Source organism: Oncorhynchus tshawytscha, linkage group LG04 (assembly GCF_018296145.1).
Source record: "Oncorhynchus tshawytscha isolate Ot180627B linkage group LG04, Otsh_v2.0, whole genome shotgun sequence".
NCBI classification, from domain to species: domain Eukaryota; kingdom Metazoa; phylum Chordata; class Actinopteri; order Salmoniformes; family Salmonidae; genus Oncorhynchus; species Oncorhynchus tshawytscha.
Genome location: NC_056432.1, coordinates 60,358,242 through 60,385,095, shown reverse-complemented (window position 1 = coordinate 60,385,095; position 26,854 = coordinate 60,358,242). Strand labels below are relative to the sequence as shown.

General features: G+C 40.5%; 1 protein-coding gene across 3 annotated transcripts; it reads right to left on the bottom strand.

The window, feature by feature from the left end:
• Window positions 1-26,854, bottom strand: ctdspl2b (CTD (carboxy-terminal domain, RNA polymerase II, polypeptide A) small phosphatase like 2b). Of its 3 annotated transcripts, none has more exons than XM_024404231.2 (14): window positions 26,608-26,854; window positions 23,350-23,413; window positions 15,331-15,521; window positions 12,115-12,253; window positions 11,785-11,949; window positions 11,288-11,518; window positions 11,064-11,157; window positions 4,758-4,869; window positions 4,237-4,323; window positions 3,968-4,030; window positions 3,771-3,850; window positions 3,361-3,487; window positions 3,116-3,211; window positions 1-2,861 (listed from the first exon to the last, which is right to left on the bottom strand). In XM_024404231.2, exons 3-14 carry the CDS (start codon window positions 15,496-15,498, stop codon window positions 2,796-2,798), a joined length of 1,428 nt encoding a protein of 475 aa, XP_024259999.1. In that variant the 5' UTR covers window positions 15,499-15,521; window positions 23,350-23,413; window positions 26,608-26,854; the 3' UTR covers window positions 1-2,795. The 3 variants fall into 3 exon arrangements, with proteins under 3 accessions (XP_024259999.1, XP_024259998.1, XP_024259997.1); XM_024404230.2 differs by having other exon boundaries at window positions 23,350-23,405; XM_024404229.2 differs by lacking the exon at window positions 23,350-23,413.

The following is a 26,854-nucleotide window of genomic DNA, read 5'->3' as shown; positions in this document are numbered from 1 at the left end:
TGAAAATAAACTACCATGTTTAATAGGAAAGAAAAACAGCATGCTGGATGGTTTAACTTTAAAACTTTGTTCAACGCAATTTGGTATGTACATTTTACAACATGGCTAACAAAGATGTCATTTTAAGCATTTAAAAATACATTTTAAATACACCTTATTGGAAATTGAAAAAGTTAATTAACACAGTTGCTCTTTTCTGCAGAAAAAGTGCCAAGATCAAAATTTAATTCAGGACTTTCCCACAAAACAAGATTCTCTACATACATGCTAGGTTTCTAACAGTTCAGTGACACTGTCCTAACTAAACATACAGATCTTTGTAAGAAAAACACCATCTGATGTAAAGTTAAATCTTAATGAATACATTTAAAAAGTAGATGACATGCCTTTTGAAATAAAAAATAAGATTTTCCTTTAAGGATTTTCTTTTAATGCAAAGCTGCATGTATTGTACAATAAAACAGGTATAATTCACATACAAATGAACTGGATGTACATGTCAAATAGCCCATCCTTTAACAATTACAAAGTAAGCTCTCCCTTGATAGAAAAGCACCAGGCCCCCTTTAAGGAGCAGGTTCATCCTCCTAGGGCCAACTCTCAACCAACCGCTAAAGTGGGTATGGATAGGGTTGCATATTTGAAAATGCTATAGAATAGAGTGTTCATTATTTATATATATTTTTATAACGGTGAAAAAAATGTTACTCTTTGTGCACCCTTCAAAGCAGAGAAAGTCTAAGTTGAGAGATCCTCTGGATCATGGACTTTTGATTTGTTCATTTTCCCCCCACATTTTGGGATCAAGGATGGGAAAATAATTACATTCGTAGTCTGGAAACATTGAACGTCGCCAAAAAACAATGTGCCCTGTAATAGACGAGTTACACTAGGTCAGTTCAGTTTTATAGGGCGATGATTTCCAGAAAGGCAATGAGAGAGCAGGCTAAAAGGACTGGTATTCTACTGAGTTTTTACCCTCAGTCTTTCAGATGTTTGGCAAGATGACATGCATGATTAGCTGGGATAGGGCAGTTGGAGATGCCTAACAACTTTGTTAGCAGGACACAATTCAATTTAGAACAAAAGAAACAGCGCAACCAACAAATGGACCAGAATTTCCTTTCCGATTTGAGTGTTTTGATCTTAGAGGCTTGATTGTCTCTGACTTAAAACACTTCCAATGAGATTTAAAAAATAAAGACATGGGTGGTGACGTTTGATCATGTTAGGAAGGAGATTTGTATGGCACCATATACATGGAAAATGTATAAGCTAATGTAGAAGTCCATAATATCAACAAAAGGGCCAAATGGACATGGAAAGGTAAACGTTTTGGGTGTAATTTTCTCTTACGCTATCGGTCATCAATAAAGTGTCTATGATCTGGGATCTGGTTAGTCCACATGAAATAACATAAGTATTAGGTACAATTTCTGACAATGCATCATGGTATATTTTTATACAACTCTCCTAGGCAGAGACAGTCAGACATTCATAACAAAAGGTCCTCCAATAATGATGCTTCTTTCTACTGCATTTAAAAGAAAGGCTTTAAAGCCATATAATAAAACCAATTCCTAAAACAAAAAAAATACTAGAGGCAGGTTGGGTTTATACCACAGTGATGAGGCTGTTTATATGCTGGTGGTGCTACACATCGGGCTGTTTCAGGACCATCCATATGTCTCCAGTAACAGACAGGGGTGAGATGTTGACAGAGACAATCTACATTAGTTATAATTCAATACTAGACATATCCATAAAAATAAAACCTTGGTTATGTAAAAATGTATATTTCAGTGTAAAAAAATACATTGAAATATATGACAAATAAAAATGTTACTATAAAATAAATGTCAGTAACACTTCACTTGAGAAGTGGGGGACATTTGGTCACAAACAATGAACTGTCCATTGATGTAAATTTCTTGAAAGTTTCACTAATTGATAGATTTTTGGCAAAGTGTCCTATAAATTCAAACAAAGCCAACTATTGTTTAAACAGAAGTACACATTATACAGGAAGTTCTGAATTGGTTCAATTTGATTTGACATAGCATGGGGATATCCTAACATATCATCATCATTATTATTTTCCAGTCAACAGCCTTGGAGAACATCTACATAAAACAGAGCCAAAAAAAAGCAAACAATACAACATTGTGAAATGTGGTAAAAGAACACATGGCGGTTACAATGAGTGTCTACAACAACAAAAAATAAATTCAGCTAGAGGAATGCATAATGAGATCCTATAGGCTACAGGTAAAATGTTTATAAAATCCCAAGATGGAAAGAAAAAGATGGGCTATGTACCCATACACACTTTACTGGCCATTCCTGTTAAAAATTGGTCTAAAGCCAATGAGTGTCACTGTCAACAGTCCCATGAAAGCACCAAAGGGAGCAAGAATAATCCTCTTCTCTGTCAGCTAACAATTCAGTCCAACCAGACAGACAGCACCTTGGCCCCTCCGATAGGAAGCCAGGAGAAAGAAACTGCTCCTGAAAAAAAGCCAGTCAAAAGGAGGAGCCTTCTTGATCTTGCCCACAGTAATGTGATCTAAACATGTGGCTTTATAAATGATTCTTTAACCAGATGTTGCTTCAAAAAGAAAAAGGAGACTTTGCACTTTGTTGTTATCGATGCAAAACAACTATGTGGGGTAAAGAGAGAAAAAGTGAAACCTTCAACAGTAATGGCAACGTTATAATCCAAAAGTGGGCTTTTTACATGTCTGTGTTGGTTTATTCAATCATTCGGTATTTCTTCTGTCCATCTATTCCAGGGATCAGTCTGGGGGAAGAAGCTCGTGCAGACGAAACCGTTCTCGAACATGTGGCCTCACATCCTCATTCTGGAGCACAGGAGACAGACTATATTAATACCACGGTGATATGAACCTAAACCGATGAGTTAAATAGATGATTTCTCTGTCAGTGGCTGACCATTTCATTTTGTAAAAGACATTGGTAGCAGGCTACTAAAAATGAATGTTGGGGGCATTGCAAAGCACATGTCAATGACAGCTCAAGCATGTATGGCTTAGAAATGAACAAAATATTACTATCCAATCATGATTAAAACATGTAAAATGTAGCTTGTATGTACCAGTTCAACAAGCTTCTCCAAGAACGGGACAAGCTTCAAGAGTTCGTTGTCATTTTTGTCCATGAACCAGCTCTCAATGGGAATCCCATTGGAAAGCTGTAGGGATATAGAAAGGTATACTCTATTGGATTGTACAACAATAGCATAACTAAAAACATGCGAATATAATTTAAAATGCGAAATGTAGGCTTAATTACGCTGTGCTAGGTTGGGTTACATACGTCACTTGGGGCTGAAAGGCTCACCTGATATGCAAAGGCTTGAGGTGAATTGTCAATAATGACGGTCTTGGACAGGTCTCTTCCAAGGATGTTCAGATCCTTGATGTAGTTCCCTTGTACACAGACACAATGCTCACGAAATAACCTGTGTCTAGGTTTAGTGGAGAGGAGGAAAATCAATCAATTGTTAAGTCTACAGGTCTGTTTATGAATAATTCAGTCAAACCACAATGTTGACAACTGAACAGCACATGGAGGCAGCACGTGCCCCATTGCCCAGCCCCAAAGCCACAATCAACATACAAAGCAACCTCATCCAAACAGAGAGCACTATAAATGCACGTCAAAGCTAAGGCGTGGTATTCTATTACAAAAACACAGCTGATACTTCCAATGCATCTAAATGAAGGGGTAGAAATAAACATTTAACTTACCTAACCAACTGTTTCTTGGGATCCAAGATGTTGAGCAACTTGTCTGCATAAACCTTCTTAGAGGCAGTGAATAGAATGATCTAACGAGGAAAAGACAACAACTGAATACGTTTCTCACTAGAGTAGCTTAATGCAAGTAACCGTACTCTTTCCATAAACTGTTACAATTAAATAGGAGAAAAGGAAGCCCAGTTTACCTCATAGATTTGAGACATGCGCTCCAGGAACTCTCTGAAGAACGGCCTTAAACGCACATACACCTGCAGACAAGCAAAGTATTAGTTATTTGTACAAAGTATTCAGAGGCCTCTGTTCCTCCTAGAAACTGATTCTGTGTCGCCCACTTTCATCTGTGGCGGTCTACAAAAGCACAGCTTTAGCACCCTCTGGTGGAAAAGTAAAAAGCTTCATTATTTCCCATTTAAAATAGAAACACCTCAATGTCAGATCAAGTAATTCTGTATACCTGGTAAATGACATCTTGAAACAGGACCGGGAAGGTAAGTGCTGCATCGTCCAGCTCATTTAAGCTACAGTGCACCAATGTCTCATCCTGGTAGGAATCACAAAAATAGTTGTAAGTTGCAAACCACCATAACAATGCCCTTTTTATGTGGATGTACCATTTACAGTAAAAGCTTATTTATGCTTGACCCGAAAAATGTGGTAGTAGGCTCAATACGGAGGGTGTGACAATTGCGGAGCCTCCGGAGGCATGCAGAGGCCAAATTGAGCCTCCAAAACGTTGTAACAATGCGGAGGGCTCTGTATAGCTTCACATTGACATGATTGGTTGACGGCAGGTGGGGGCGGTCTGTCCTGTATAAACAAATTCTCTTCCTTTACAAAAGCAATACTCAACAGCTCTGAGCTGCTCCGGGAAGCACAAGAAGTATGAATGCCCTGACATCTGCAGAGGCCGTATCACTGTAAAAACTGCACGGCCTATGCAGATGTCGGATTGAAGTGCACCATGTGATCGCTCACCAGGTCGAGGACCAGGGAGAACTCTGGTGTACTGCGAGTCTTTAGTGGGAGAGCAGGCTTCCTGGTCAGCTGTTCCTCTGTCAGTGGAGGTACATGCTTGATGAAGAAATACCTGGACAAAATCAAATCAAACCGTTCAAAGTTATATACAGGACTTAATGAAATCACGAGGGAAAAAAATATGAAGCTACACTGAACAAAAATATAAAACACAACATGTAAAGTGTTTCATGAGCTGAAATAAAAGATCACAGAAATGTTCCATGATCACAAAAAGCTTAATACTCAAGTTGTGCACAGATTTGTACACATCCTTGTTAGTGAGCATTTCTTCTTTGTCAAGATAATCCATCCACCTGACAGGTGTGGCAATTTTAAGCAGCATGATCATTACAGGTGCACCTTGTGCTGGGGACAATAAAATGTGCAGTTTTGGGCCTCCCGAGTGGCACAGTGGTCTAAGGCACTGCATCGCAGTGCTAGCTGTGCCACTAGAGATCCTGGTTTGAGTCCAGGCTGTCTCAGCCGGCCGCAACCGGGAGACCAAATTGGCCCAGCATCATCCGGGTTAGGAGAGGGTTTGGCCGGCACGCTCTAGCGACTCCTGTGGCTGACACGGTCGCCGGGTGTTTCCTCCAGCATATTGGTGCGGGTTAAGCGTGTCCGTACTTGTTGCAGTGATGAGACAAGACTAACTACCAATTAGACATCATGAAATTGGGGAGAAAAGGGGAAAAAGTTGGCATGCTACTGCAGGAATGCTACTAGAGCTGCTGACAGATAAAGGAACATGAAATTCTCTACCATAAACTGCCTCCAACATTGTTTTAGAAAATTTGGCAGTACATCCAACCTGCCTCAACAGCAGACCACGTGTATGGCGTTGTGTGGGCAAGCGGTTTGGTGATGTCCTTAGTAAACAATGTTGACAACACACAACTGCATTTTATTAACGGGAATTTGAATGCACTTTATTTTACTCGGCAGTTAAGTAATTTCAGAACAAAGTCAATTAAGAACAAATTCTTATTTACAATGAAGGCAACCCCGGATGACGCTGAGCCAGTTGTGTGCCTCCCAAAAACGGCTGGATGCGATACAGCCTGCATTTGTAAAGTATTCAGACCCCTTGACTTTTTCCACATTACATTACAGCCTTATTCTAAAATGGATTACATTATCACGTTTACATAAGTAAGTATTCAGACCCTTTACTCCGTACTTTATTGAAACACCTTTGGCAGTGATTACAACCTTGGGTCTTCTTGGGTATGATCCATTCTTCTCTGCAGATCCTCAAGCTCAGTCAGGTTGGATGGGGAGCGTTGCTGCACAGCTATTTTCAGGTCTCTCCAGAGATGTTCTATCGGGTTCAAGTCTAGGCTCTGGCTGGGTCACTCAAGGACATTCAGAGACTCATCCTAAAGTCACTCCTGCGCTGTCTTGACTGTGTGCTTAGGGTCGTTGTCCTGTTGGTTGGTGACCCTTCGCCCCAGTCTGAAGTCCTGAGCGCTCTGGAGCAGGTTTTCATCAAGGATCTCTATGTACTGTGCTCCGTTCATCTATCCTGCCTAGTCTCCCAGTCCCTACCGCTGAAAAGCATCCCCACAGAATGTTTCCACCACCATGCTACAACATAGGGATGGTGCCAGGTTTCCTCCAGACGTGACGCTTGGCCAAAGAGTTCAATCGTGGTTTCATCAGACCAGAGAATCTTGTTTCGAATGGTCAGAATCCTTTAGGTGCCTTTTGTCAAACTCCAAGCAGGCTGTCATGTGCCTTTTACTGAAGAGTGGCTTCCGTCTGGTCACTTTGATGAAGGCTTGATTGGTGGAGTGCTGCAGAGATGGGAGAAACTTCCAGAAGGACAACCATCGCCACAGAGGAACTCTGTCAGAGTGATCATTGGGTTCTTGGCCACCTCCCTGACCAAGGCTATTCTCCCCCAATTGCTCAGTTTGGCAGGGCGAACAGCTCTAGGAAGAGTCTTGGTGGTTCCAAATTTCTTCCATTTAAGAATGATGGCCCAGAACTTCAATGCTACAGACATTTTTTGCTACCTTGCCCCACAACAATACTGTTCCAGAGCGCAATGGACAATTACTTTGACGTCATGGCTTGGTTTATGCTCATGCACAGTCATGTAGACTCCAATCAAGTTGTAGAAACATCAAGGATGGTCAATGGAAACAGGACGCACTGGAGCTCAAATTTCAGTCACATAGCAAATGGTCTGAATACTTATGTAAATAAGGCATATTATTTTTAATACATTTGCAAAAATATCTAACTCACCTGTTTTTACTTTGTCAATAATGGGGTAGCGTGATGAGGAAAATGTTGTTTAACCCATTTTACAATTAGGCTGTAAAGTGTGATGTGGAAAAGGTGAAGGGGTCTGAATACTTTCCGAATGCACTGTAGATACCGTGACAAGATCCCAAGGCCTTTTGTCGTACCATTCATCTGCTGCCATTACCTCATGTTTCAGCATAATTCACAGCCCCATATTGCAAGGATCTGTACACAACTCCTGGAAGCTAAGACCCAGTTCTTACATTGCCTGCTTCCTCACCCATTGAGCATGTTAAGGATGCTCTGGATTGACATGCATGACAGCGTGTTCCAGTTCCCGCCAATATCCAGTAACTTCGCATAATCATTGAAGAGTGGGACAACATTCCACAGGCCACAAACAGCCTGATCAACTCCATGCAAGGTAGATGTATTGCGCTGCATGAGGCAAATAATGATCAACGCCCCTAATTAATTTGTTTTAGCAACTGTGACCAACAGTTGCATGTCTGTATTCTAAGTCATGTGATATCCATAGATTAGGGCCTAATGCATTGATTTCAATTGACTTATATTAACTGTAACTCTTTGAAATTATTGAATGTAGAGTTTATATTTTTATTAAGTATATTTTCCTTTTTTGTATTCACAAGATAAAAATGTATTCTAAACATTCATATTCTGGCCTTAACCTCTCTGCGCACGGAACTCAGTAGTTTGACAACATATGGTGATCGCTACATAAATAGTCATATTAAACATTCATTAAAATACAAGTGTCTCACATGCTTTGAAAGCCTAGCATCTTGCTAATCCAACTGCGTTGTCAGATTTAAAAAAGGATTTACTGCAAAAGAATACGATGCGATTATCTGAGGATAGAGCCCCATAAAAAACAACTATTTCAACCAGCACAGGCGTAACAAAATCACAAACTGCAATAAAATCAATCGTTTACCTTTGACGATCTTCCTCGGTTAGCAATCCGAATGCTCATTGTTACACAATGAATGGTCTATTGTTTGACAAAAATCCATTTTTATAGCCTAACACGAAACATTGTGAACCGCGTGTGTCGTGAATTCCGTCTCATTCCATTTTTTGACGACACACTCGAGGTAAGTACACACACAGAACGTGACTTTTCCAGTCATGTTTGGTTTCATTGTAATCAACGGGTTTGTTTGGAACACAACCAAACCTGATGGGTCATTTCGCGGGATGTATTGACTGATAGAAACCGATTTGAAAACTAGTAATGACATTGAGCACCAATGATTTGCCTGCTGTTTCGTTGATTGACTGTATTTTAACCCAATGACCACTGATCGTCTTGAAATCTAGCTGGGTAGATAGCCAATGAGCTGAGGTAAACGGCAATATGTAATGTATGTATTGGAAGACCAACCCATGTAGTAAACTACGACGTAAAGAGGGTCATTCGCCAATGAAGTTTCATACTGGAAGGAGCAACCCATGTTGCGCACAGCGTTGTTTTGGTAAAGCGCATATTCAGCTGTTTATATATCAAATCAGTATGGCGACTAAGTCGGGGAAAGCTAAATCTAAGTCTAGATATACAGATGTACACACAATTTTAGAAGAAATTGATCGAGGACGATTCATTTAGCAATTCCCAAATGGAGGATTATTTTTTGAATGGAGAGGACATCGTTTTGGACTGGTAAGTTCTTCTCATGCTAATGCCATTGTTTGAAATTAATAATATAAAATATTATTTGTGAAATGAAATAGCCTATTTGAGGCTGTTGAGGGGAGGGCAGGCCCACAACAATGGCCAAAGTGAAATGGAGACAGATACAGCTGGTCTGTTGTAATACAATAAAGACAGTAGATCTAGCTGGTCTGTCATAATATAAATGAGACAGTAGATCTAGCAGGTCTATAATAATATATTCAACCTTATGTTCCCTGTACTCTAAATATACAGTGGGGCAAAAAAGTATTTAGTCAGCCACCAATTGTACAAGTTCTCCCACTTAAAAAGATGAGACCTGTAATTTTCATCATAGGTACACTTCAACTATGACAGACAAAATGAGAAGGAAAAAAATCCAGAAAATCACATTGTAGGATTTGTAATGAATTTATTTGCAAATTATGGTGGAAAATAAGTATTTGGTCACCTACAAACACACAAGATTTCTGGCTCTCACAGACCTGTAACAACTTCTTTAAGAGGCTCCTCTGTCCTCCACTCGTTACCTGTATTAATGGCACCTGTTTGAACTTGTTATCAGTATAAAAGACACCTGTCCACAACCTCAAACAGTCACACTCCAAACTCCACTATGGCCAAGACCAAAGAGCTGTCAAAGGACACCAGAAACAAAATTGTAGACCTGCACCAGGCTGGGAAGACTGAATCTGCAATAGGTAAGCAGCTTGGTTTGAAGAAATCAACTGTGGGAGCAATTATTAGGAAATGGAAGACATACAAGACCACTGATAACCTCACTCGATCTGGGGCTCCACGCAAGATCTCACCCCGTGGGGTCAAAATTATCACAAGAACGGTGGGCAAAAATCCCAGAACCACACGGGGGGACCTAGTGAATGACATACAGAAAGCTGGGACCAAAGTAACAAAGCCTACCATCAGCAAGGGCATTGAAGATGAAACGTGGCTGGGTCTTTCAGCATGACAATGATCCCGAACACTACCCAGGCAACGAAGAAGTGGCTTCGTAAGAAGCATTTCAAGGTCCTGGATTGGCCTAGCCAGTCTCCAGATCTCAACCCCATAGAAAATATTTGGAGTTGAAAGTCTGTGTTGCCCAGCAACAGCCCCAAAACATCACTGCTCTAGAGGAGATCTGCATGGAGGAATGGGCCAAAATACCAGCAACAGTGTGTGTGAACCTTGTGAACATTTGACCTCTGTCATTGCCAACAAAGGGTATATAACAAAGTATTGAGATAAACTTTTGTTACTGACCAAATACTTATTTTCCACCATAATTTACAAATAAAGTCATTAAAAATCCTACAATGTGATTTTCAGGATTTTTTCTCCTCATTTTGTCTGTCATAGTTGAAGTGTACCTACGATGAAAATTACAGGCCTCATCTTTTTAAGTGGGAGAACTTGCACAATTGGTGGCTGACTAAATACTTTTTTGCCCCACTATATCTGTTTATTATACCTGTTGATACAGGGCTCATGTGGAACTATTCTAACTGAACATTTTCTTTCACAGTGACACTAACTCCAAATGGGAACCCCCAGTGCCAAGGTGTCCATCCCCCACTGAAGCTGGTTCATCCAGCTCCTGCCACAAGTGGTGTTCATCTGCCCAAATTTATTTCTGCAGGCATGGATGTGCTCTGGCACCTGGCATCAGTAGCATAATATTGTGTCAAGGACTGAGGGTCTTCCAAATATTGAAAGTGTTATTTTGTAAATGTATCTTTTTTTTCATTCATGTTTTTTCTCCATTTTTTTGAGGGGGGTGTGTTAGAATACCAATTTGGTATTTTGTATATAGTTATTCCATTCAAAATGTATAACTTCACCAATTTGGCCACTTGGATATATTTGGGCTACTTGTGTGGGACACCTGAGTCACTTCATGATAAATGTCATGTAGCACACTCATTTTGGAAGTTATCATTCTGAAACTTTGCACAAGTACTGTTGCCCTCGCGTTTTTTCTCTGAAATTGTCCCCATCATCCTATCTGAATGTTTGTTTTATCTTGTTCATTTTAAAGATACAACAATAAAAAGAAAAAACGTGTTTTTTCCCCATTGTATTATCTAAACCAGATCTATTGTGTATTCTCCTACATTCAATTCACATTACAAACTTCAGAGTGTTTTCTTTCAAATGGTACCAAGAATACACATATCCTTGGTTCTGTGCCTGAGCTACAGGCTGTTAGATTTAGGTATGTCTTCAGGCGGAAATTGAAAAAAGTAGGGGGTAGCTCTAAAAGGTTTTAACTAAGGCTGGAATATTTTGCTTAGAGGGTGCAGATTTGTACTTACGGGTCAAAGACCTCCCAGTCCTCCTCGTATGTCCCCTCTGCAGGGGCTGTGGGCTGTGCCACCACATAGCCTCCTTCTGGAGGGGCGCCTGGGGCTGAGATGATAGGAAGGAGGAGACCAAGAGAAATGGGAAGGAGAGAGTGAAGTGAGAATGATCCTTGTCCATAATAACAGACTCTATACCAAGAAGACATTCCTTTATCTCCAGCTTTATCTCCAGCTACCTGTGAGAGCAGGCATGTCTGTGACGACCTCTTCCTCGACAGGCACTTCTGGAGGATGTGGAGCCCGCAATGGTGGCAGCATGTCGCTGGAGTAAAGGGGCATAGTCGTACACACTTCCTCTGTGGAGGTGGCAGTGCAGGTGGGGGTCTCCTCCACAGTCTCCATGTCCAGCTGCTTGACGATCTCCTCAGCCTCCAACGCCTGGTCTGGGGAGTCCGAACCTGACGTGGCTGAAAATTACAATCGATTACCACACACACACACATACTACTTATTACCGTAGTTCTGCTGGGAAGTTAGATTTGACCACAATATAAAAAATACAACATAACAAATGAGCGTCATACAAGGTAGAATGAAGACCAAGGTAATATAGTAGGCCATTTACCAGTGCAGGGAGTAGAGACAAACATGGAACAATTTAGGCTAATCTAACAAGTCAAGTTTCTGCAGAGTGCTTGGCACTCTTCAACCTAGCATCATTTTGGGGTATTACCATTTTTATTTGCTGGTGAGAAGAAGTTGAAGACTGGAGAGAAGATGGTTCCCAGGAGCGTGGTTCTAGGTGGACTGGTCAAAGTCTCTGCCGCCTCCTCCAGCTTCCCATTGGGCTTCACAGGCTTACTACTCGTATCATGGTTCGTGTCATGGTTTGTTGCTTCTGTGGTTTAGGGTGAGGAGCAGGTAAGAACAACATGATACGTCGCTTTATCAAGACATGCAAACTCCTGTAAAAGGCCTGTTGGTGTGCAAGGTATGATTACTGAATAGGATAAGGTTTTGTTCCCATCTTTCAATTAATCCTCCACTCCCTTTCCAAACTCACCCCCGTTGACAGAGTTTCTCCTGCTGACCCTGGAGATGGTCCTTCTGGGGGCATCGCCACCTTGTGGTGTGGAAGAGATCAGGTTGTCGTCGACATCGCAGGTGAGCCGTGTCTTCTTTGCTGGGTTCTCCTGCTCTACCTGAGGTAGAAACACAACTCTCATATCAGAACTGAAGGAAGGAGCATTTAACTGTAGAATAAACCCCGCAAAAATCTTACAGTATTCCCAACATTTATTTTTGAATAAACCCACTAGCAGAAGGCCCAAGGAATTCTGACTCGTATCTGGTTGGATGGACAAAGGACTTGTAGTACGCCAAGTGACAATGTTCCAAGACAAAGAACACATGCCTTCCCAGGGGGATTATTTCTCTCCTGAAATATTGTTTCAGCCAACACTACCTACCTACTTGGGCAACACAATTAATCGAATTCAAATATCAATATCGCAATTTCTGTGCAATATTCATATCGCAAGAGGCTGAGATACTCTTTCTTTGACCTTCCGTTAAAACAACAAACTAGACCATGGTACCATGTCCAATAAGATGCCCTAGATTCCGTTTATTCACTCTCTACATGCACAGCGGAAGCTGACCAATCACTAGCCGGGGTCGCACTCTCTGCATGGCATGCTGGCTCATCACAAGTGTCCCACAGAGCACGCAGTTAGATGCTGGTGAGGAGAGAAAGGGCTTTACCTCAGTGTGTCAGAAGCATGCGTGCTGCTCGTGCTAACGAGAAAGGCGATTTGGTGCCAAAGGGCGCATATTCAGTGGTATGGCAATATTCGGCTACAGGCAAACCAAAGTCAACCAAATGTGTTGTGCAAAAAGTGCCTCAGAGTTGTGGCGACAACAAAAACATTGTCATTTGAAGAACCATCCCCTACTTCACGACGATTGCATGGTGAAGAAAAACGCACCTGACAGTAATTACGCTCCTTAGTAAAGACAGCAAAGTTGTGTATGTATAGTACATGTTCTTTATGTGCTCTTGAATAAAAATCAATGTAAAATAAATCAATTAAAAAAGCTCCCAACAGCTGCAAAGCCCCTCAGCTAGACACCTACGTTAAACAGGAATTGACAATTATAACGCCCTACGAAAAACCATCCCACAGACGTCACCCAGCCAAAGACATGTTTCACATTTACAGTCAGCAAAGCTTAAAGAGGATAAACAAGCTGGACAGGATACAAGACTCCGTCACTCAAGTCACCATCCCAACGCTGTATAACAAAATTAAGGGACAAGTTGAAACAGAGCTCACATGATTATTACACGACTACAACATAGGCCCGTCTTTGGTCTAATACAGGTATCCCAAAATGGGTGCAATGCGTCAGGGGTACCCCAAATAAAAATTTACCCCCCTATGTTCAACAATGAAAATTGTCATTTTTTGGGGCTCAAACAAGACGACCTGCTAGGCAAATCTGACTCACCAGTTAAAAGAATCCTGCTATATTTGATGATCATGTTAACTTCTTGGATATAGGGGGCGCTATTTTAATTTTTGGATGAAAAACGTTCCCGTTTTAAACAAGATATTTTGTCACGAAAAGATGCTTGACTATGCATATAATTGACAGCTTTGGAAAGAAGACACTGACGTTTCCAAAACTGCAAAGATAGTCTGTGAGTGCCACAGAACTGATGTTGCAGAAAAAAAACAGATAAAAATACAATCAGGAAGTGCCGCATTTTTTGAAACCGCCTCATGGCAATGACACCTTATATGGCTGTGGAGGAGCTAGGAGTCAGCTTACCCTTTCCACGTTTTCCCCAAGGTGTCTGCAGCATTGTGACGTATTTGTAGGCATATCATTGGAAGATTGACCATAAGACACTACATCTACCAGGTGGTCGCTTGGTGTCCTCCGTCGCAATTATTGCGTAATCTCCAGCTGGAGTATTTTTCCATTTGCCTCGGATGACAGAGCGACTGCCAGGAATGATTTTTCATCAAATAGAATTGTGAAAAACACCTTGGGGATTGAGTCTAAACAACGTTTGCCATGTTTCTGTCGATATTATAATTTGGAAAAAAGTTCGGCGTTGTGTTGACTGCATTTTTGTTTTTTTCTTCTTCGCCAAACGTGATGAACAAAACGGAGCTATTTCTCTTAAACAAATAATATTTTTTGGGAAAAAATGAACATTTGCTATCTAACTGAGAGTCTCGTCATTGAAAACATCCAAAGTTCTTCAAAGGTAAATTATTTTATTTGAATGCTTTTCTTGTTTTTGTGAAAATGTTGCCTGCTGAATGCTAGGCTTAATGCTATGCTAGGATATCAATACTCTTACACAAATGCTTGTGTAGCTTTGGTTAAAGCATATTTTGAAAATCTGAAATGACAGTGTTAACAAAAGGCTAAGCTTGTGTTTCAATATATTTATTTAATTTCATTTGCGATTTTCATGAATAGGAAACGTTGCGTTATGGTAATGAGCTTGAGGCTATGATTACGCTCCCGGATACGAGATTGCTCAACGCTAGAGGTTAAATTAAGAGTACTACACCTACATATTAATAAACCTATGTATAACAATGTTGGAAAACATTAGCTTAATTTGGTTTTTGTATTCAGTTAGCACAGTATGTATTAACTCAGCTCATTTTAGAAGTGACGTTTCCTACCCGGACACGTGTTTTAAATATGTCTGACAGAATTACCACGTTATCACCCAAAATCACAATTGCAATATCTGGCCCCAAAAAAAATTGAAATTAAGAATTTTTCCCAAATTGTAAAGCCCCATTACCTACTATCCTTCTACAATCTCTAGAGCCACCGCTAAAATTGGAACACTGAGTTTGAAGACAAGCCGCTGCATTCCACCATGTATTTCTAGGGAAACATGACACTGGGTACTAAAACAGACTTTACTTGTTAAATCTGGATAGGGGCTAAATAAAGGTCTAGTTGAGGGGGGTGCAAAAAGGTGCTGCTTACATAACATAGTGCTAAAATGTTAAACTAGGGACATGTAACTTCGGTGAGCAAACAGCTGTAGAACGTTGGAGGGGGAAATGTTACTTAGAGTGCCAGTTCGGCACAGACATCAAATACATCCCAGAGATTGCACCCTACTCACTATATAGTGCACTACTTTTGACCAAGACTCATAGGGCTCTGGTCTAAAGTAGTGTACTATATAGGGAATAGCATGCCATTGTGGAGACAGATAAGAGACAGCACAGCTTACCTTCACAGCATTGCCTCTGATTAATTTCTTAATGGTGGACAGCAGGCCTCTCCCGCCACCCGTCGGCGTGCACTCCTCCACTTCTGAATGCCTCCGCTTGGTACGGGATGTGCGGGGCGCATGGGCAGGGCTCGACTGCTGAGATGCCTTCCGCATTCTCAGCCTCATTGTTTTAAGAGCCACATGTAAGACTGGAGGACAGACAGGGCAAAGCAGGTTGATGGGCAAAAGCGGACAAATGGGGGGGGAGATAGGGAGGGGAAAAAAAAAAAAAGTTTGTTAGTGCAAGACCTGATTTTCGCCCTCTTCATACAGTCACATGATACACAGCCTAACAGCTAAAAAGGAGTGGACAAGCTGGTGATTTGAAAACCCTCAGTGAACAAAACACACCAGCAGAAAAAGTGCTGCTGCTGCTAACATCTGGTTGCATTCAAGACACCATTTCCTCTGCATCACAGTACATCATTGCTGCCTACTTCAGTGAATGTGAATGTGTTTATCTAACAACTGATGGGACAAATTGATCACAAAAAGTATCTGAGGACATTAGAGATAATGGAAACAATAGGTCCATCTTAACGAGAAAAGAAACATGCATAGGGAAAATGAATTAATGGAAGTAACCACAGCACTCTTCTCTCAAGGAGCACACCCTCCCACCCCCGTGCTTACTTTCACATGCTGACCAAACTAGCTCCGCATGTGTGCATGTTGATTTTGTCTATCAACACCAGATGGGTTCAATATCAAAACCAACTATATTAAATTTGGGGACAGGTCGAAACACACATGAAACATTCATGGACATTTAGCTAGCTTGCTGTCCTGGGAGATAAAGTGGGTTATTTTACCTGAAATGCATATGGTATTTTTTTGCTGCATCTTGGTAGAATTTTGGCACATTTTGAGTCACACAAAATCATGACATGTCCAGGACCTATCAGGCACCATGCCAGACAGTGGACATAGCCCTCTATCCACCACTCCCATTGCACTGCAGAGAAACCCACTGCTTCACTACATCTGCATTACATTACCATGGGGCCTGGCCTAAACAGTGAACACACTTTCTCAACAGATCCTAATATAACAAAGTCCATTTACTTCTGAGAAGAACCTTGGAATGTGAACACAACATCCCTTTTTTCAGTCACTAATGTAAAGTTTCCATCCCTTGTCAAAACGTGTGAAGGACAATTTATTTTATTGCCCAAATGAAATTAGCAGCTGATTAAAGGGTGGGGATTCGGGGAACATATGTGCCTGTCCATAGATACGGGCGGCAGGGTAACCTAGTGGTTAGAGTGTTGGACTAGTAACCGGATAGGTCTGCCCGCCCCCCCCCAATATGGCCCATGTGCTGATTGAGTTTGACATCCCCGGGCTAAACCAGCCAAGGAGCCAGCAGATACAGCACGCCTCAATTTTGCATGCAGAACTCAGCATGGATGTAAGAGCCAATGAACACGAATCACACACACATACAGTTCCTCTAGTCACAGCATGCCTATGTATTTACCATCTCAAAGCATGACTCATTCACAGCTTCCAACAAACCAAGGATGCAGCCAGCAGCAACACTATACTGGGGAAGAGGATTTCCTTTTTTCTCTTTATTTAAAAAAAAGGGAAGTTTATGGATATAACACACATCAAGTAAGGTTGCAGATAAAGCTAGATTTTTATGAAATATAGTAGACAATTTTCACTGCCCCCAGATTACAACCAGCTGTTACACATGCTTCAAAGAAAATGGCATATAGTAGCTAGATGCTAGCTATTTGCACATACAAGTGCGTTCTAAAACAATACTAAAAAAAATGTGTTTGAAGCAGTGTGAAAACCATTGAAATGACCTCATGCACACATAGCTCAGCGGTGTGACAACGATGCAAGTTGTTAAAAATCTAATAACCTCATTTTGTCATGGCTCAGTTTACCCTACTGAAGGGTTACTCAACTAAATTCTTACAGGGGCCAGATTTGAAAGGGGTTATTTATATTATAATCTTATAAAGCACTTTCATTAAAATTAAATGTCGATAGAAGTTCATTTTGAGTGCTTTAAGACCAGCCCAATTCAGTGCATCAAATGGTTTTACATAATGGGGCACATTTGAACTTAACACAGTTGACCTGCATCACATTAATTAATTTCTACATGCATCACTTCATCTTGTTTTTATTTACACATAGGAAACATTTTATGCATGGTATATCTCAGTTTACCAACATCAAATTGTGTCCCATTTTCAATATAATAATTTTTCATTAATTTGTCTACTTTTGTTTTTACACAGAAACATCTCAGTTGACTAGCTTTTGCAGACCAGTCTCTCTCCCATCTCATCAGTAGAGAACTGGTGCCTATAAAACGGCACCACCTCTGTGGGGACTTTAACTTTGCAACAATATTTTATGAGTTTGCTTTCAGTTTATCTTAAAACTCTTGACATCACAGGAGTGATGTGTACTGTTGACCGAATATAGTTGTGCAGCGTAGAGAAATGGAAGGTTTTGTTTGAGCTTAAAAATCAGGAGAAAATTTGAAAACATTTTGAAAATAATAATTACTGTTTTATACCTCCCCTGTAGTCCCAAATTAATGTCAATTCAATTGATTGAAGATGTCACAAAAACAAGGTCATACGAGCACCTCAAGCATTTACTAGATTTGTTTGATTTCTCATGGCAGCAATCACTGAAAAAAAGCAACCATCTCATCCCTAAACTCTCATATGCTGCTCGAGGATTATTACCCTTGCTTAGCCACCAAACAATATGTAAAAGTAAATAATGATGTCCAGCAGACCACAAAACAAGCGGTGTTGCAGGCTAGGCTGTTGATCGGATAAAGTTTATGATAGCTGTGAGTTAAACACCGTGGACTGAGTTAAGCCCAAAGCACGCTCTGGTGTAGTGATCTCATCTGTGGTGAAAGAGCCGATAGGCGGGCGGGCACCCCTATTAGCAGCTCGGAGTGGCTGTAACTGGTATGTTGGATTATATTAATTGACAGTACGTAAATGGGCAGGACTACAGGAAAACATCTCTCCCATTAGAGAATATTGAACGAGGGCTCCTTTTGGCACTAAAAATTCAATTATGAAAAAAAAAATTTTTTTAGATGAAGGTTCAGAATTTATCAAAGGGCCATTCTAAATTGATAAATGGCCAGTTGAATAGCTCTGCCCCAGTGTATGACCAAATGAATACTTTTTTTTGAAGGAGTGCATGAAAGGTTCAGTTAAATTGCTTGCATCAAGACCAATCTAGAGTTGGCCTGGTATCCAAACTGAATTTCTCAACATAACCAGCAAACAGAGGTATTTTGGGTATAAAAATGATATTTATGGACAAAAGGAACATTTGCTGTCTAACTGGGAGTCTCCTCAGTGAAAACATCCGAAGATCAAAAGGTGAACGGTTAATTTGATTGCTTTTCTGATTTGTGACCAAGCTTCCTGCTGCTAGCTGGACATAATGCTATGCCATCGATAAACTTACCCAAAAGCTTGTCTTGCTTTGGCTGTAAAGCATAATTTTAAAATCTGAGATGACAGGGTGATTAACAAAAGGCTAAACTGTGTTTCACTATATTTCACTTGTGATTTCATGAATATGAATATTTTCTAGTAATATTTTTTGACCGTTGCGCTATGCTAATTAGTGTAGGTGATGACAATTCTCCCGGATCCGGGATGGGTAGTTCCAAGATTGACTTCTTGCGTCGAGCAATCCCGTATCCGGGAGCGTAATCATAGCCTCAAGCTCATTACCATAACGCAATGTTAACTATTCACGAAAATCGCAAATGAAATGAAATTAATATGCTAGCTCTCAAGCTTAGCCTTTTGTTAACAACACTGTCATCTCAGATTTTCAAAATATGCTTCTCAACCATTGCAAAATAAGCATTTGTGTAACAGCTAGCGCAGCTAGCGTAGCATTTAGCGTTAGCATTAGCAGGCAACATTTTTACAAAAACCAGAAAATCATTCAAATAAAATCATTACCTTTGAAGAACTTCAGATGTTTTCAATGAGTAGACTCTCAGATAGCAAACGCTCCATTTTTCCTGAAAGATGATTTGTTTAGGAGAAATTGCTCCGTTTGGCGCGTCACGTTTGGCTACCAAAAAAAACAACGAAAATTCAGTCTTCAAAACGTCAAACTTTTTTCCAAATTAACTCTATAATATCGACTGAAACATGGCAAACGTTGTTTAGGACCAATCCTCAAGGTGTTTTTCACATCTCTTCATGATATATCGTTCGTTGAAAGCCTCCTCTCCTCTCACTGGATGACTGCGTGCAGCTTGTAGATTACGCACCAATTTACACAAAGGACACTGGGCGGACCCGTGGTAAATGTAGTCTCTTATGGCCAATCTTCCAATGATGTGACGTATTTGTAGGCATAATGTTGCAGACACCTTGGAGAAACGATAGGAAGGGCAGGCTCATTCCCGGCGCATTCACAGCCATATAAGGAGACAATAGAAAACAGAGCTTCGAAAATTCTGCCCATTTCCTGGTTAAAGTATCATCTTGGTTTCGCCTGTAGCATGAGTTCTGTGGCACTCACAGATAATATCTTTGCAGTTTTGGAAACGTCAGAGTGTTTTCTTTCCAAAGCTGCCAATTATATGCATAGTCGAGCATCTTTTCGTGACAAAATATTGCGCTTAAAACGGGCACGTTTTTTAATCCATAAATTAAAAGAGCGCCCCCTATATCCAAGAAGTTAAGCAGGCAACATTTTCTCAAAAACAAGAAAAGCATTAAAATAAAATAATTTACCTTTGAAGAACTTCGGATGTTTTCAATGAGGAGACTGTTAGATAGCAAATGTTCAGTTTTTCCATAAAGATTATTTGTGTAGGAGAAATCGCTCCGTTTTGTTCACGTTTGGCTAAGAAACCCCCCCGAAAATTCAGTCATTACAACGCCAAACTTTTTTCCAAATTAACTCCATAATATCGACAGAAACATGGCAAACGTTGTTTAGAATCAATCCTCAATGTGTTTTTCACACATCTATTCAATGATAAATCATTCGTGGCAGTTTGGTTTCTCCTCTGAACCAAATGGAAAAATACACGCAGCTGGAGATTACGCAATTTCGACTGAGGACACCAAGCAGGCACCTGGTAAATGTAGTCTCTTATGGTCAATCTTCCAATGAGATGCCTACAAATACGTCACAATGCTGCAGACACCTTGGGGAAACGACAGAAAGTGTAAGCTCATTCCTGGCGCATTCACAGCCATAAGGACATATTGGAACACAGCGCTTTCAAAATCTGGGGCATTTCCTGTTTGAAATTTCATCTTGGTTTCACCTGTAGCATGAGTTCTGTGGCACTCACAGACAATATCTTTGCAGTTTTGGAAACGTCAGAGTGTTTTCTTTCCAAAGCTGTCAATTATATGCATAGTCGAGCATCTTTTCGTGACAAAATCTTGTTTAAAACGGGAAAGTTTTTCATCCAAAAATTAAAATAGCGCCCCCTAAATTGAAGAGGTTAAGAAAGGCATTGATGTTTATGGTTAGGTACAGTCGTCCAACGATTGTGCTTTTTTTGCAAATGCGCTTTTGTTAACCATAATCTGAGAACGGAGCTCAGAGCCCAATCCAGCCAGAGAAATATCCGCCTTTTGGGAGTCAACAGAAGTTAGAAAGAACACAAATATTCACTTACCTTTGATGATCATCAGAAGGCACTCCCAGGAATTCCAGTTCGACAATAAATGACTGATTTGTTCCATAAAGTCCATCATTAATGTCCAAATAGCCACTTGTTGTTAGCATTTTCAGCCCAGTAATCCATCTTCATGAGGCGTGAGCACTTCGTCCAGACAAAAACTTGAAAAGTTTCGTTACAGGTCGTAGAAACAAGTCAAACGATGTATGGAATCAATCTTTAGGATGTTAACATAAAACATCAATAATGTTCCAAACGGAGAATTCCTATGTCTGAAGAAAAGCACTGGAACGAGAGGTAACTGTTGGGAGCGCGTCACGAGCCTGAGACACTGGGTCAGACCACTGACTCTGACAGGTCTCATGAGCCCCTCCTTTATAGTAGATTCCTCATTCAAGTTTCTAAAGACAGTTGACATCTAGTGGAAGCTGTAGGAAGTGCAACAACCAATATCCCACTCTATCTTCAATATGGGCTGAGTTGAAAAACTACAAACCTCAGATATCCCACTTTGTGGATGGATTGTTTCTCAGGTTTTGCCTGCCATATGAGTTCTCTTATACTCACAGACATCATTCAAACAGTTTTAGAAACTTCAGAGTGGTTTCTACCCAATACTACTAACACTAATAAGCATATATTAGCATCTGGGACAGAGTAGGAGGAAGTTCACTCTGGGCATGCTAGTCATCCAAAAGTGAAAATGCTGCCCCCTACCACAAAAACATTAAACCATCCCCCGTTTGGCGAAATTGGCTGTCTTCAGACAGTTCGCAACAAGCCAGGCGGCCCAAACTGCTGCATAAACCCTGACACAATTTCCCTAATAAATTCATGTTAGCAGCCAATATTATCTAAATATGCAGGCCTAAAAATATATACGTGTATTGATTTTAAGGAAGACGTTGATGTTTATGGTTAGGTACACATTGGTGCAACGACTGTGCTTTTTTCACAAATGCGCTTGTTTAAGTCACCCGTTTGGCGAAGTAGGCTGTGATTCAATGATAACAGGCACCGCATCAATAATATGCAACGCAGGACAAGATAGATAAACTAGTAATATCAACCATGTGTAGTTAACCAGTGATTATGTTAAGGTTGATTGTTCTTTTATACGATTTTTTATAAGTTTAACTTCTTACGGCTGAAATCCCATTAACGGGATCGTTATGGCAGCCAGTGAAAGTGCAGGGCGACCTAATTCAAACATAAATCTCATAATTAAAATTCCTCAAACATACAAGTATTATACACCATTTTAAAGATACTGTTAATCCCACCAGTGTCCAATTTCAAAAAAGCTTTGACGAAAGCATACCATGCGATTATGTTAGGTCAGCACCTAGTCAAAGGCAAAGCCATTTCTCCAGCCAAAGAGAGGAGTCACAAAAAGCAGAAATCGAGAAAATTAATCACTAACATTTGATGATCTTCATCAGATGACACTCATAGGACTTCACGTATGTTCTGTTCGATAAAGTTCATATCTATATCCAAAAATCTGAGTTTACATTGGTGCGTTATGTTCAGTAATGTTTTGCTTCCAAAACATCCAGTGATTTTGCAGAGAACCACATCAATTGACAAATACTCATAAACATTGATAAAAGATACAAGTGTTATGCATGGTATTATAGATATACTTCTCCTTAAAGCAACCGCTGTGTCAGATTTCAAAAAAGCTTTATGGAAAAAGCACACCATGCAATAATCTGAGTACAGTGCTCAGACACAAAAACAAGCCATACAGATACCCGCCATGTTGTGTAGTCAACAGAAGTCAGAAATAGCATTATAAATATTCACTTACCTTTGATGATCTTCATCAGAATGCACTCCCAGGGATCCCAGTTCCACAATAAATGTTTGTTTTGTTTGATAAAGTCCATAATTTATGTCCAAATACCTCCTTTTTGTTTGCGTGTTTAGTTCACAAATCCAAATTCATTGAGGCGTGAGCACTAGGTCCAGACGAAAAGTCAAAAAGTTCCCGTTACAGTTCGTAGAAACATGTGAAACGATGTATAGAATCAATCTTTAGGATGTTTTTAACATAAATCTTCAATAATGTTCCAACCGGACAATTCCTTTGTCTTTGGAAATGCAGGTCGCTCTCACGGGCGTGCGCGAGACTGAGCTCATGGCATTCTGCCAGACCTTAGTCAAACAGCTCTTATTCTTTCCCCCTTCACAGTAGAAGACTGAAACAAGGTTCTAAAGACTGTTGACAGTGGAAGCCTTAGGAAGTGCAATCAGATTAAAATTTACACTATCTTGTATAGGCAAAGAGCTGAAAAACTACAAACCTCAGATTTCCCACTTCCTGGTTGGATTGTTTCTCAGGTTGCCTGCCATAGGAGTTCTGTAATACTCACAGACATCAAACAGTTTTAGAAACTTCAGAGTGTTTTCTATCCAAATCTACTAATAATATGCTATCTTAGCTTCTGGGCCTGAGTAGCAGGCAGTTTACTCTGGGCACCTTATTCACCCATGCTACTTAATACTGCCCCCCAGCTATAAGTTAATTCTAGCTATCACCTTACCGTGGCTCCTTGCTGCACTCGCATAACAGGTAGTCAGCCTGCCACGCAGTCTCCTCGTGGAGTGCAATGTAATCGGCGTCCAAAAATGCAGATGAAAACTTGTTATGAAAACTTGAAATCGGACTTAATTAAAAATCTGCCATTCCGATTAATTGGTCGACCTCTAATTCTGACATTTCACATTCTTAAAATAAAATGGTGATCCAAACTGACCTAAGACAGGGATTTTTTACTAGGATTTAAATGTGAAAAAATTTAAGTTTAAATGCATTTGGCTAAGGTGCATGTAAACTTACAATTTCAGCTGTAGCTATCCTCTTCCTTCATATCTGAATAAATGTGGCCATTTCTAGCAAGCAAAATAAGTGATTTATATTTTGCTTGTGTACTGCCATATGTCATTAACATAGCTCCGTTTGTCACTGGTACAGGCTAGTAAATCCTAAACCTTGCCATCTACTGTAGAATGCAAACTAAAACCGGGGAGAGGGGGAGGAGAGTATTCACTTGCTTTATGTACACACAAATACATATTTCCACATAGCTGATGAATTTACATTTTTGTTCTATAGAGACTAAATGTGTCAATATGGTGTGAATATTGTAGAAAATTCCTCAGCCATTTTCCATATTAAAAAGTGGAAGTGCCACTTACAGCTCACCATTTACAGTAGCCCACAGGAAATATGTTCCTCCACTATGTACAGTAGGTTACAGGCAATATGTTCCCCCACCAAGTGAATCATATAATTTTTTTATCTTGCATTGGGGGCTTTCCTTATATGCGGGGAGCATGAACTGTAAACTAACAAAAGGTATTTTAGAGTTAAAACCCATGTATATTTAACCTCTACAGGATTGGAGCCACCCAGGACATTTGAGCAAACGTGCGCTAATATGATTAGCATGATGTTGCAAGTAACAAGAACATTTCCCAGGAAAAACATGCCTTGTATAGGCAGAAAGCTTAAAATCTTGTTAATCTAACAGCACTGTCCAATTTACAGTAGCTATTACAGTGAAAAAAATACAATTTTGTTTGAGGAGAGTGCACAACAAAAAATGTATCACGGCAACTGGTTTGATACATTCACCTCTGAAGGTAAATAATGTACTTACATTAAGTTATCTTGCTCTGATTTGTCATCCTGAGGGTCCCAAAACTAAAATGTGGCGTAGTTTTGTTTGATCAAATCAATTTAGGTTCTACATTTTGAACCCCTGCTGTGCCTGCCTGCCACCCCCCGAAAATGTGAAAAAGGTGTCCGGTCCTTAAGAGGTTTTACGTAGTAAGACGTGAGGGTGTGGAATATGTCCAATATACCATAGCTATGGGCTGTTCTTAAGCACGACGCAACACAGAGTGCATGGATACAGCCCTTAGCAGTGGTATATTGGCCATGTACCACAAACCCCAAAGTGCCTTATTGTTATTATAAACTGGTTACAACATAATACAGTACAAATACATGCTTTGTCATGTCCGTAGTATACGGGCTGATACCACAGCTGGAACCATTATATACTACTATAAAGAAATTCTAGACTGTGTGGTTCAAGCCCTGAATGCTGAAAGCCATGGTTTTTCAGCCCGTATACCACAGTTATGACAAAACATGTATTTTTACTGGTCTCATTACATTGGTAACCCACTTATAATAGCAATAAGGCACCTTAGGGTTTTGTGAAATATGGTCAATATACAGCGGTTAAGGTCCGTGACCCAGCCAGTAAGGCCGATGGTGCTTCTTGCCTAAGAACAGCCCTTACATGTGGTACATTGGCCATTACCACCCACCATCGGGCCTTACTGCTTAAACATACAGTACCAACTACATAAATATCTGTTATTAAGGTCCATTATCTGCTACCTGGTCTTTAATTGTGGGCTCTAGAAAGAGTTCCCATAGTGACTGCAGCAGCCCATTCATTCGCCCTCACTACTAATTGTTTGGTGGTGGCGGTGTATCGTCCCATAACATGTGGAAGGTATGGTTAGATGAGGGGATGATCGATCAAAATGAATGGAAAGTGGGAACACCACGCACAATTCATTGATATAGCTAGTTAGCTAACTAGACAGTCTTCTGGCAAGTTAATCGAATTGTCACTGACTCCTTCATGTAATGGGCCAATGCTGGTTGCAATTCAAAAGAAAACATGGGAAGCTTTCGCACTCAGTTCAGAGCTAATTACCAACTAACTTTTTCTATGTCCATGGACGGGCAGCCCTAACCAGGCTAGTATACAGAAAGTGGGCGGGAAATTAAAGCTTGCTACCGACCACTCGTGCCCAGGTAGAAGGCCGTAAAAGCAGGACGCCAATAGTAACTAACTAGCTAAACATCACGCCAGTTCGCTGCTAGCAAGTAACAAACATCGTTCGAAAGTAGCGCGCGATGTTAGTTCACGTTAGCTAGCCGTGGCGGCTACCCCGCTAGCTAGCAAAAAACACAGCACCTAGATAACTAGCTACTGTACCTGCCATTTCTCACTGTCCATTTTCAACTGAGAAATGTTAGCGATTTAGCTATGCAGTTAGCTGTTAGAATATCTAGCTAGCGATATTAAAAACTTAGGTTGTGAGAGGCTGGACAAGCAATATTTGAGCCCCTTCTGTCCAAAGACAAATTTGACTAGCTAGCTAGTTGCTAACGTTAACTAACATTAGCAAAACTTAATTAGCTAGCACTACCTAAACTTTGCTAGCTGATTAGCTACCTAGCTTGGCAACATGGATCTAGTCAATTAGCTTTTTTAGGCAAGTTAATCAAGACGGTTGTAAATGTACAAGAAATCAAACCAACATTTACAAAACCATTGACTAATTTTCCGCAGCAAAATGGTTACATGTTAGCAAACCAGGAGGCCGAGATTTTAGCAAGACAGGGTCAAGTTGGCTGGCTAACTACTGTACGTTAGATTGCTGTTGTCCATGCCTTGGGGGCGAGAAAGGAAAATATTTATTTGTACGTCACTCACACATGCTGAAAGACGCTTGAAATAATCCCTACTTACTTTACAGTACTCCACAGTATCTCGAAAACGAGTTGACTGATCAAGCACTGCTGGCTGCCACGGTGCGGACAGCAGCTGCTTCTTCTTCTTTTTCTTGTTTCCTCTCTGCTGTGCTGTTTTTATGAACCGTCTAGTAGCTGATACTGCGATGTGCTCCCAGACGCCATTTCCCGCCTCCTCACCCACACTCTCTCGATGCAGATACCCGGATGACAGAGGACCGCTTGAGCCAGAGACGTCAATGAGG

What these genes read in the sequence shown, in the direction of transcription:
- ctdspl2b (XM_024404231.2), bottom strand. Translation starts at nt 15,498, where the DNA reads ATGAGGCTGAGAATGCGGAAGGCATCTCAGCAGTCGAGCCCTGCCCAT. An exon ending in CTCACCAGCAAATAAAAATG is followed by an intron (nt 11,519 to 11,784) that starts GTAATACCCCAA and finishes TGTAATTTTCAG; the next exon opens with CCACGTCAGGTTCGGACTCC. An exon ending in TCTCCCTGGTCCTCGACCTG is followed by an intron (nt 4,324 to 4,757) that starts GTGAGCGATCAC and finishes GATTCCTACCAG; the next exon opens with GATGAGACATTGGTGCACTG.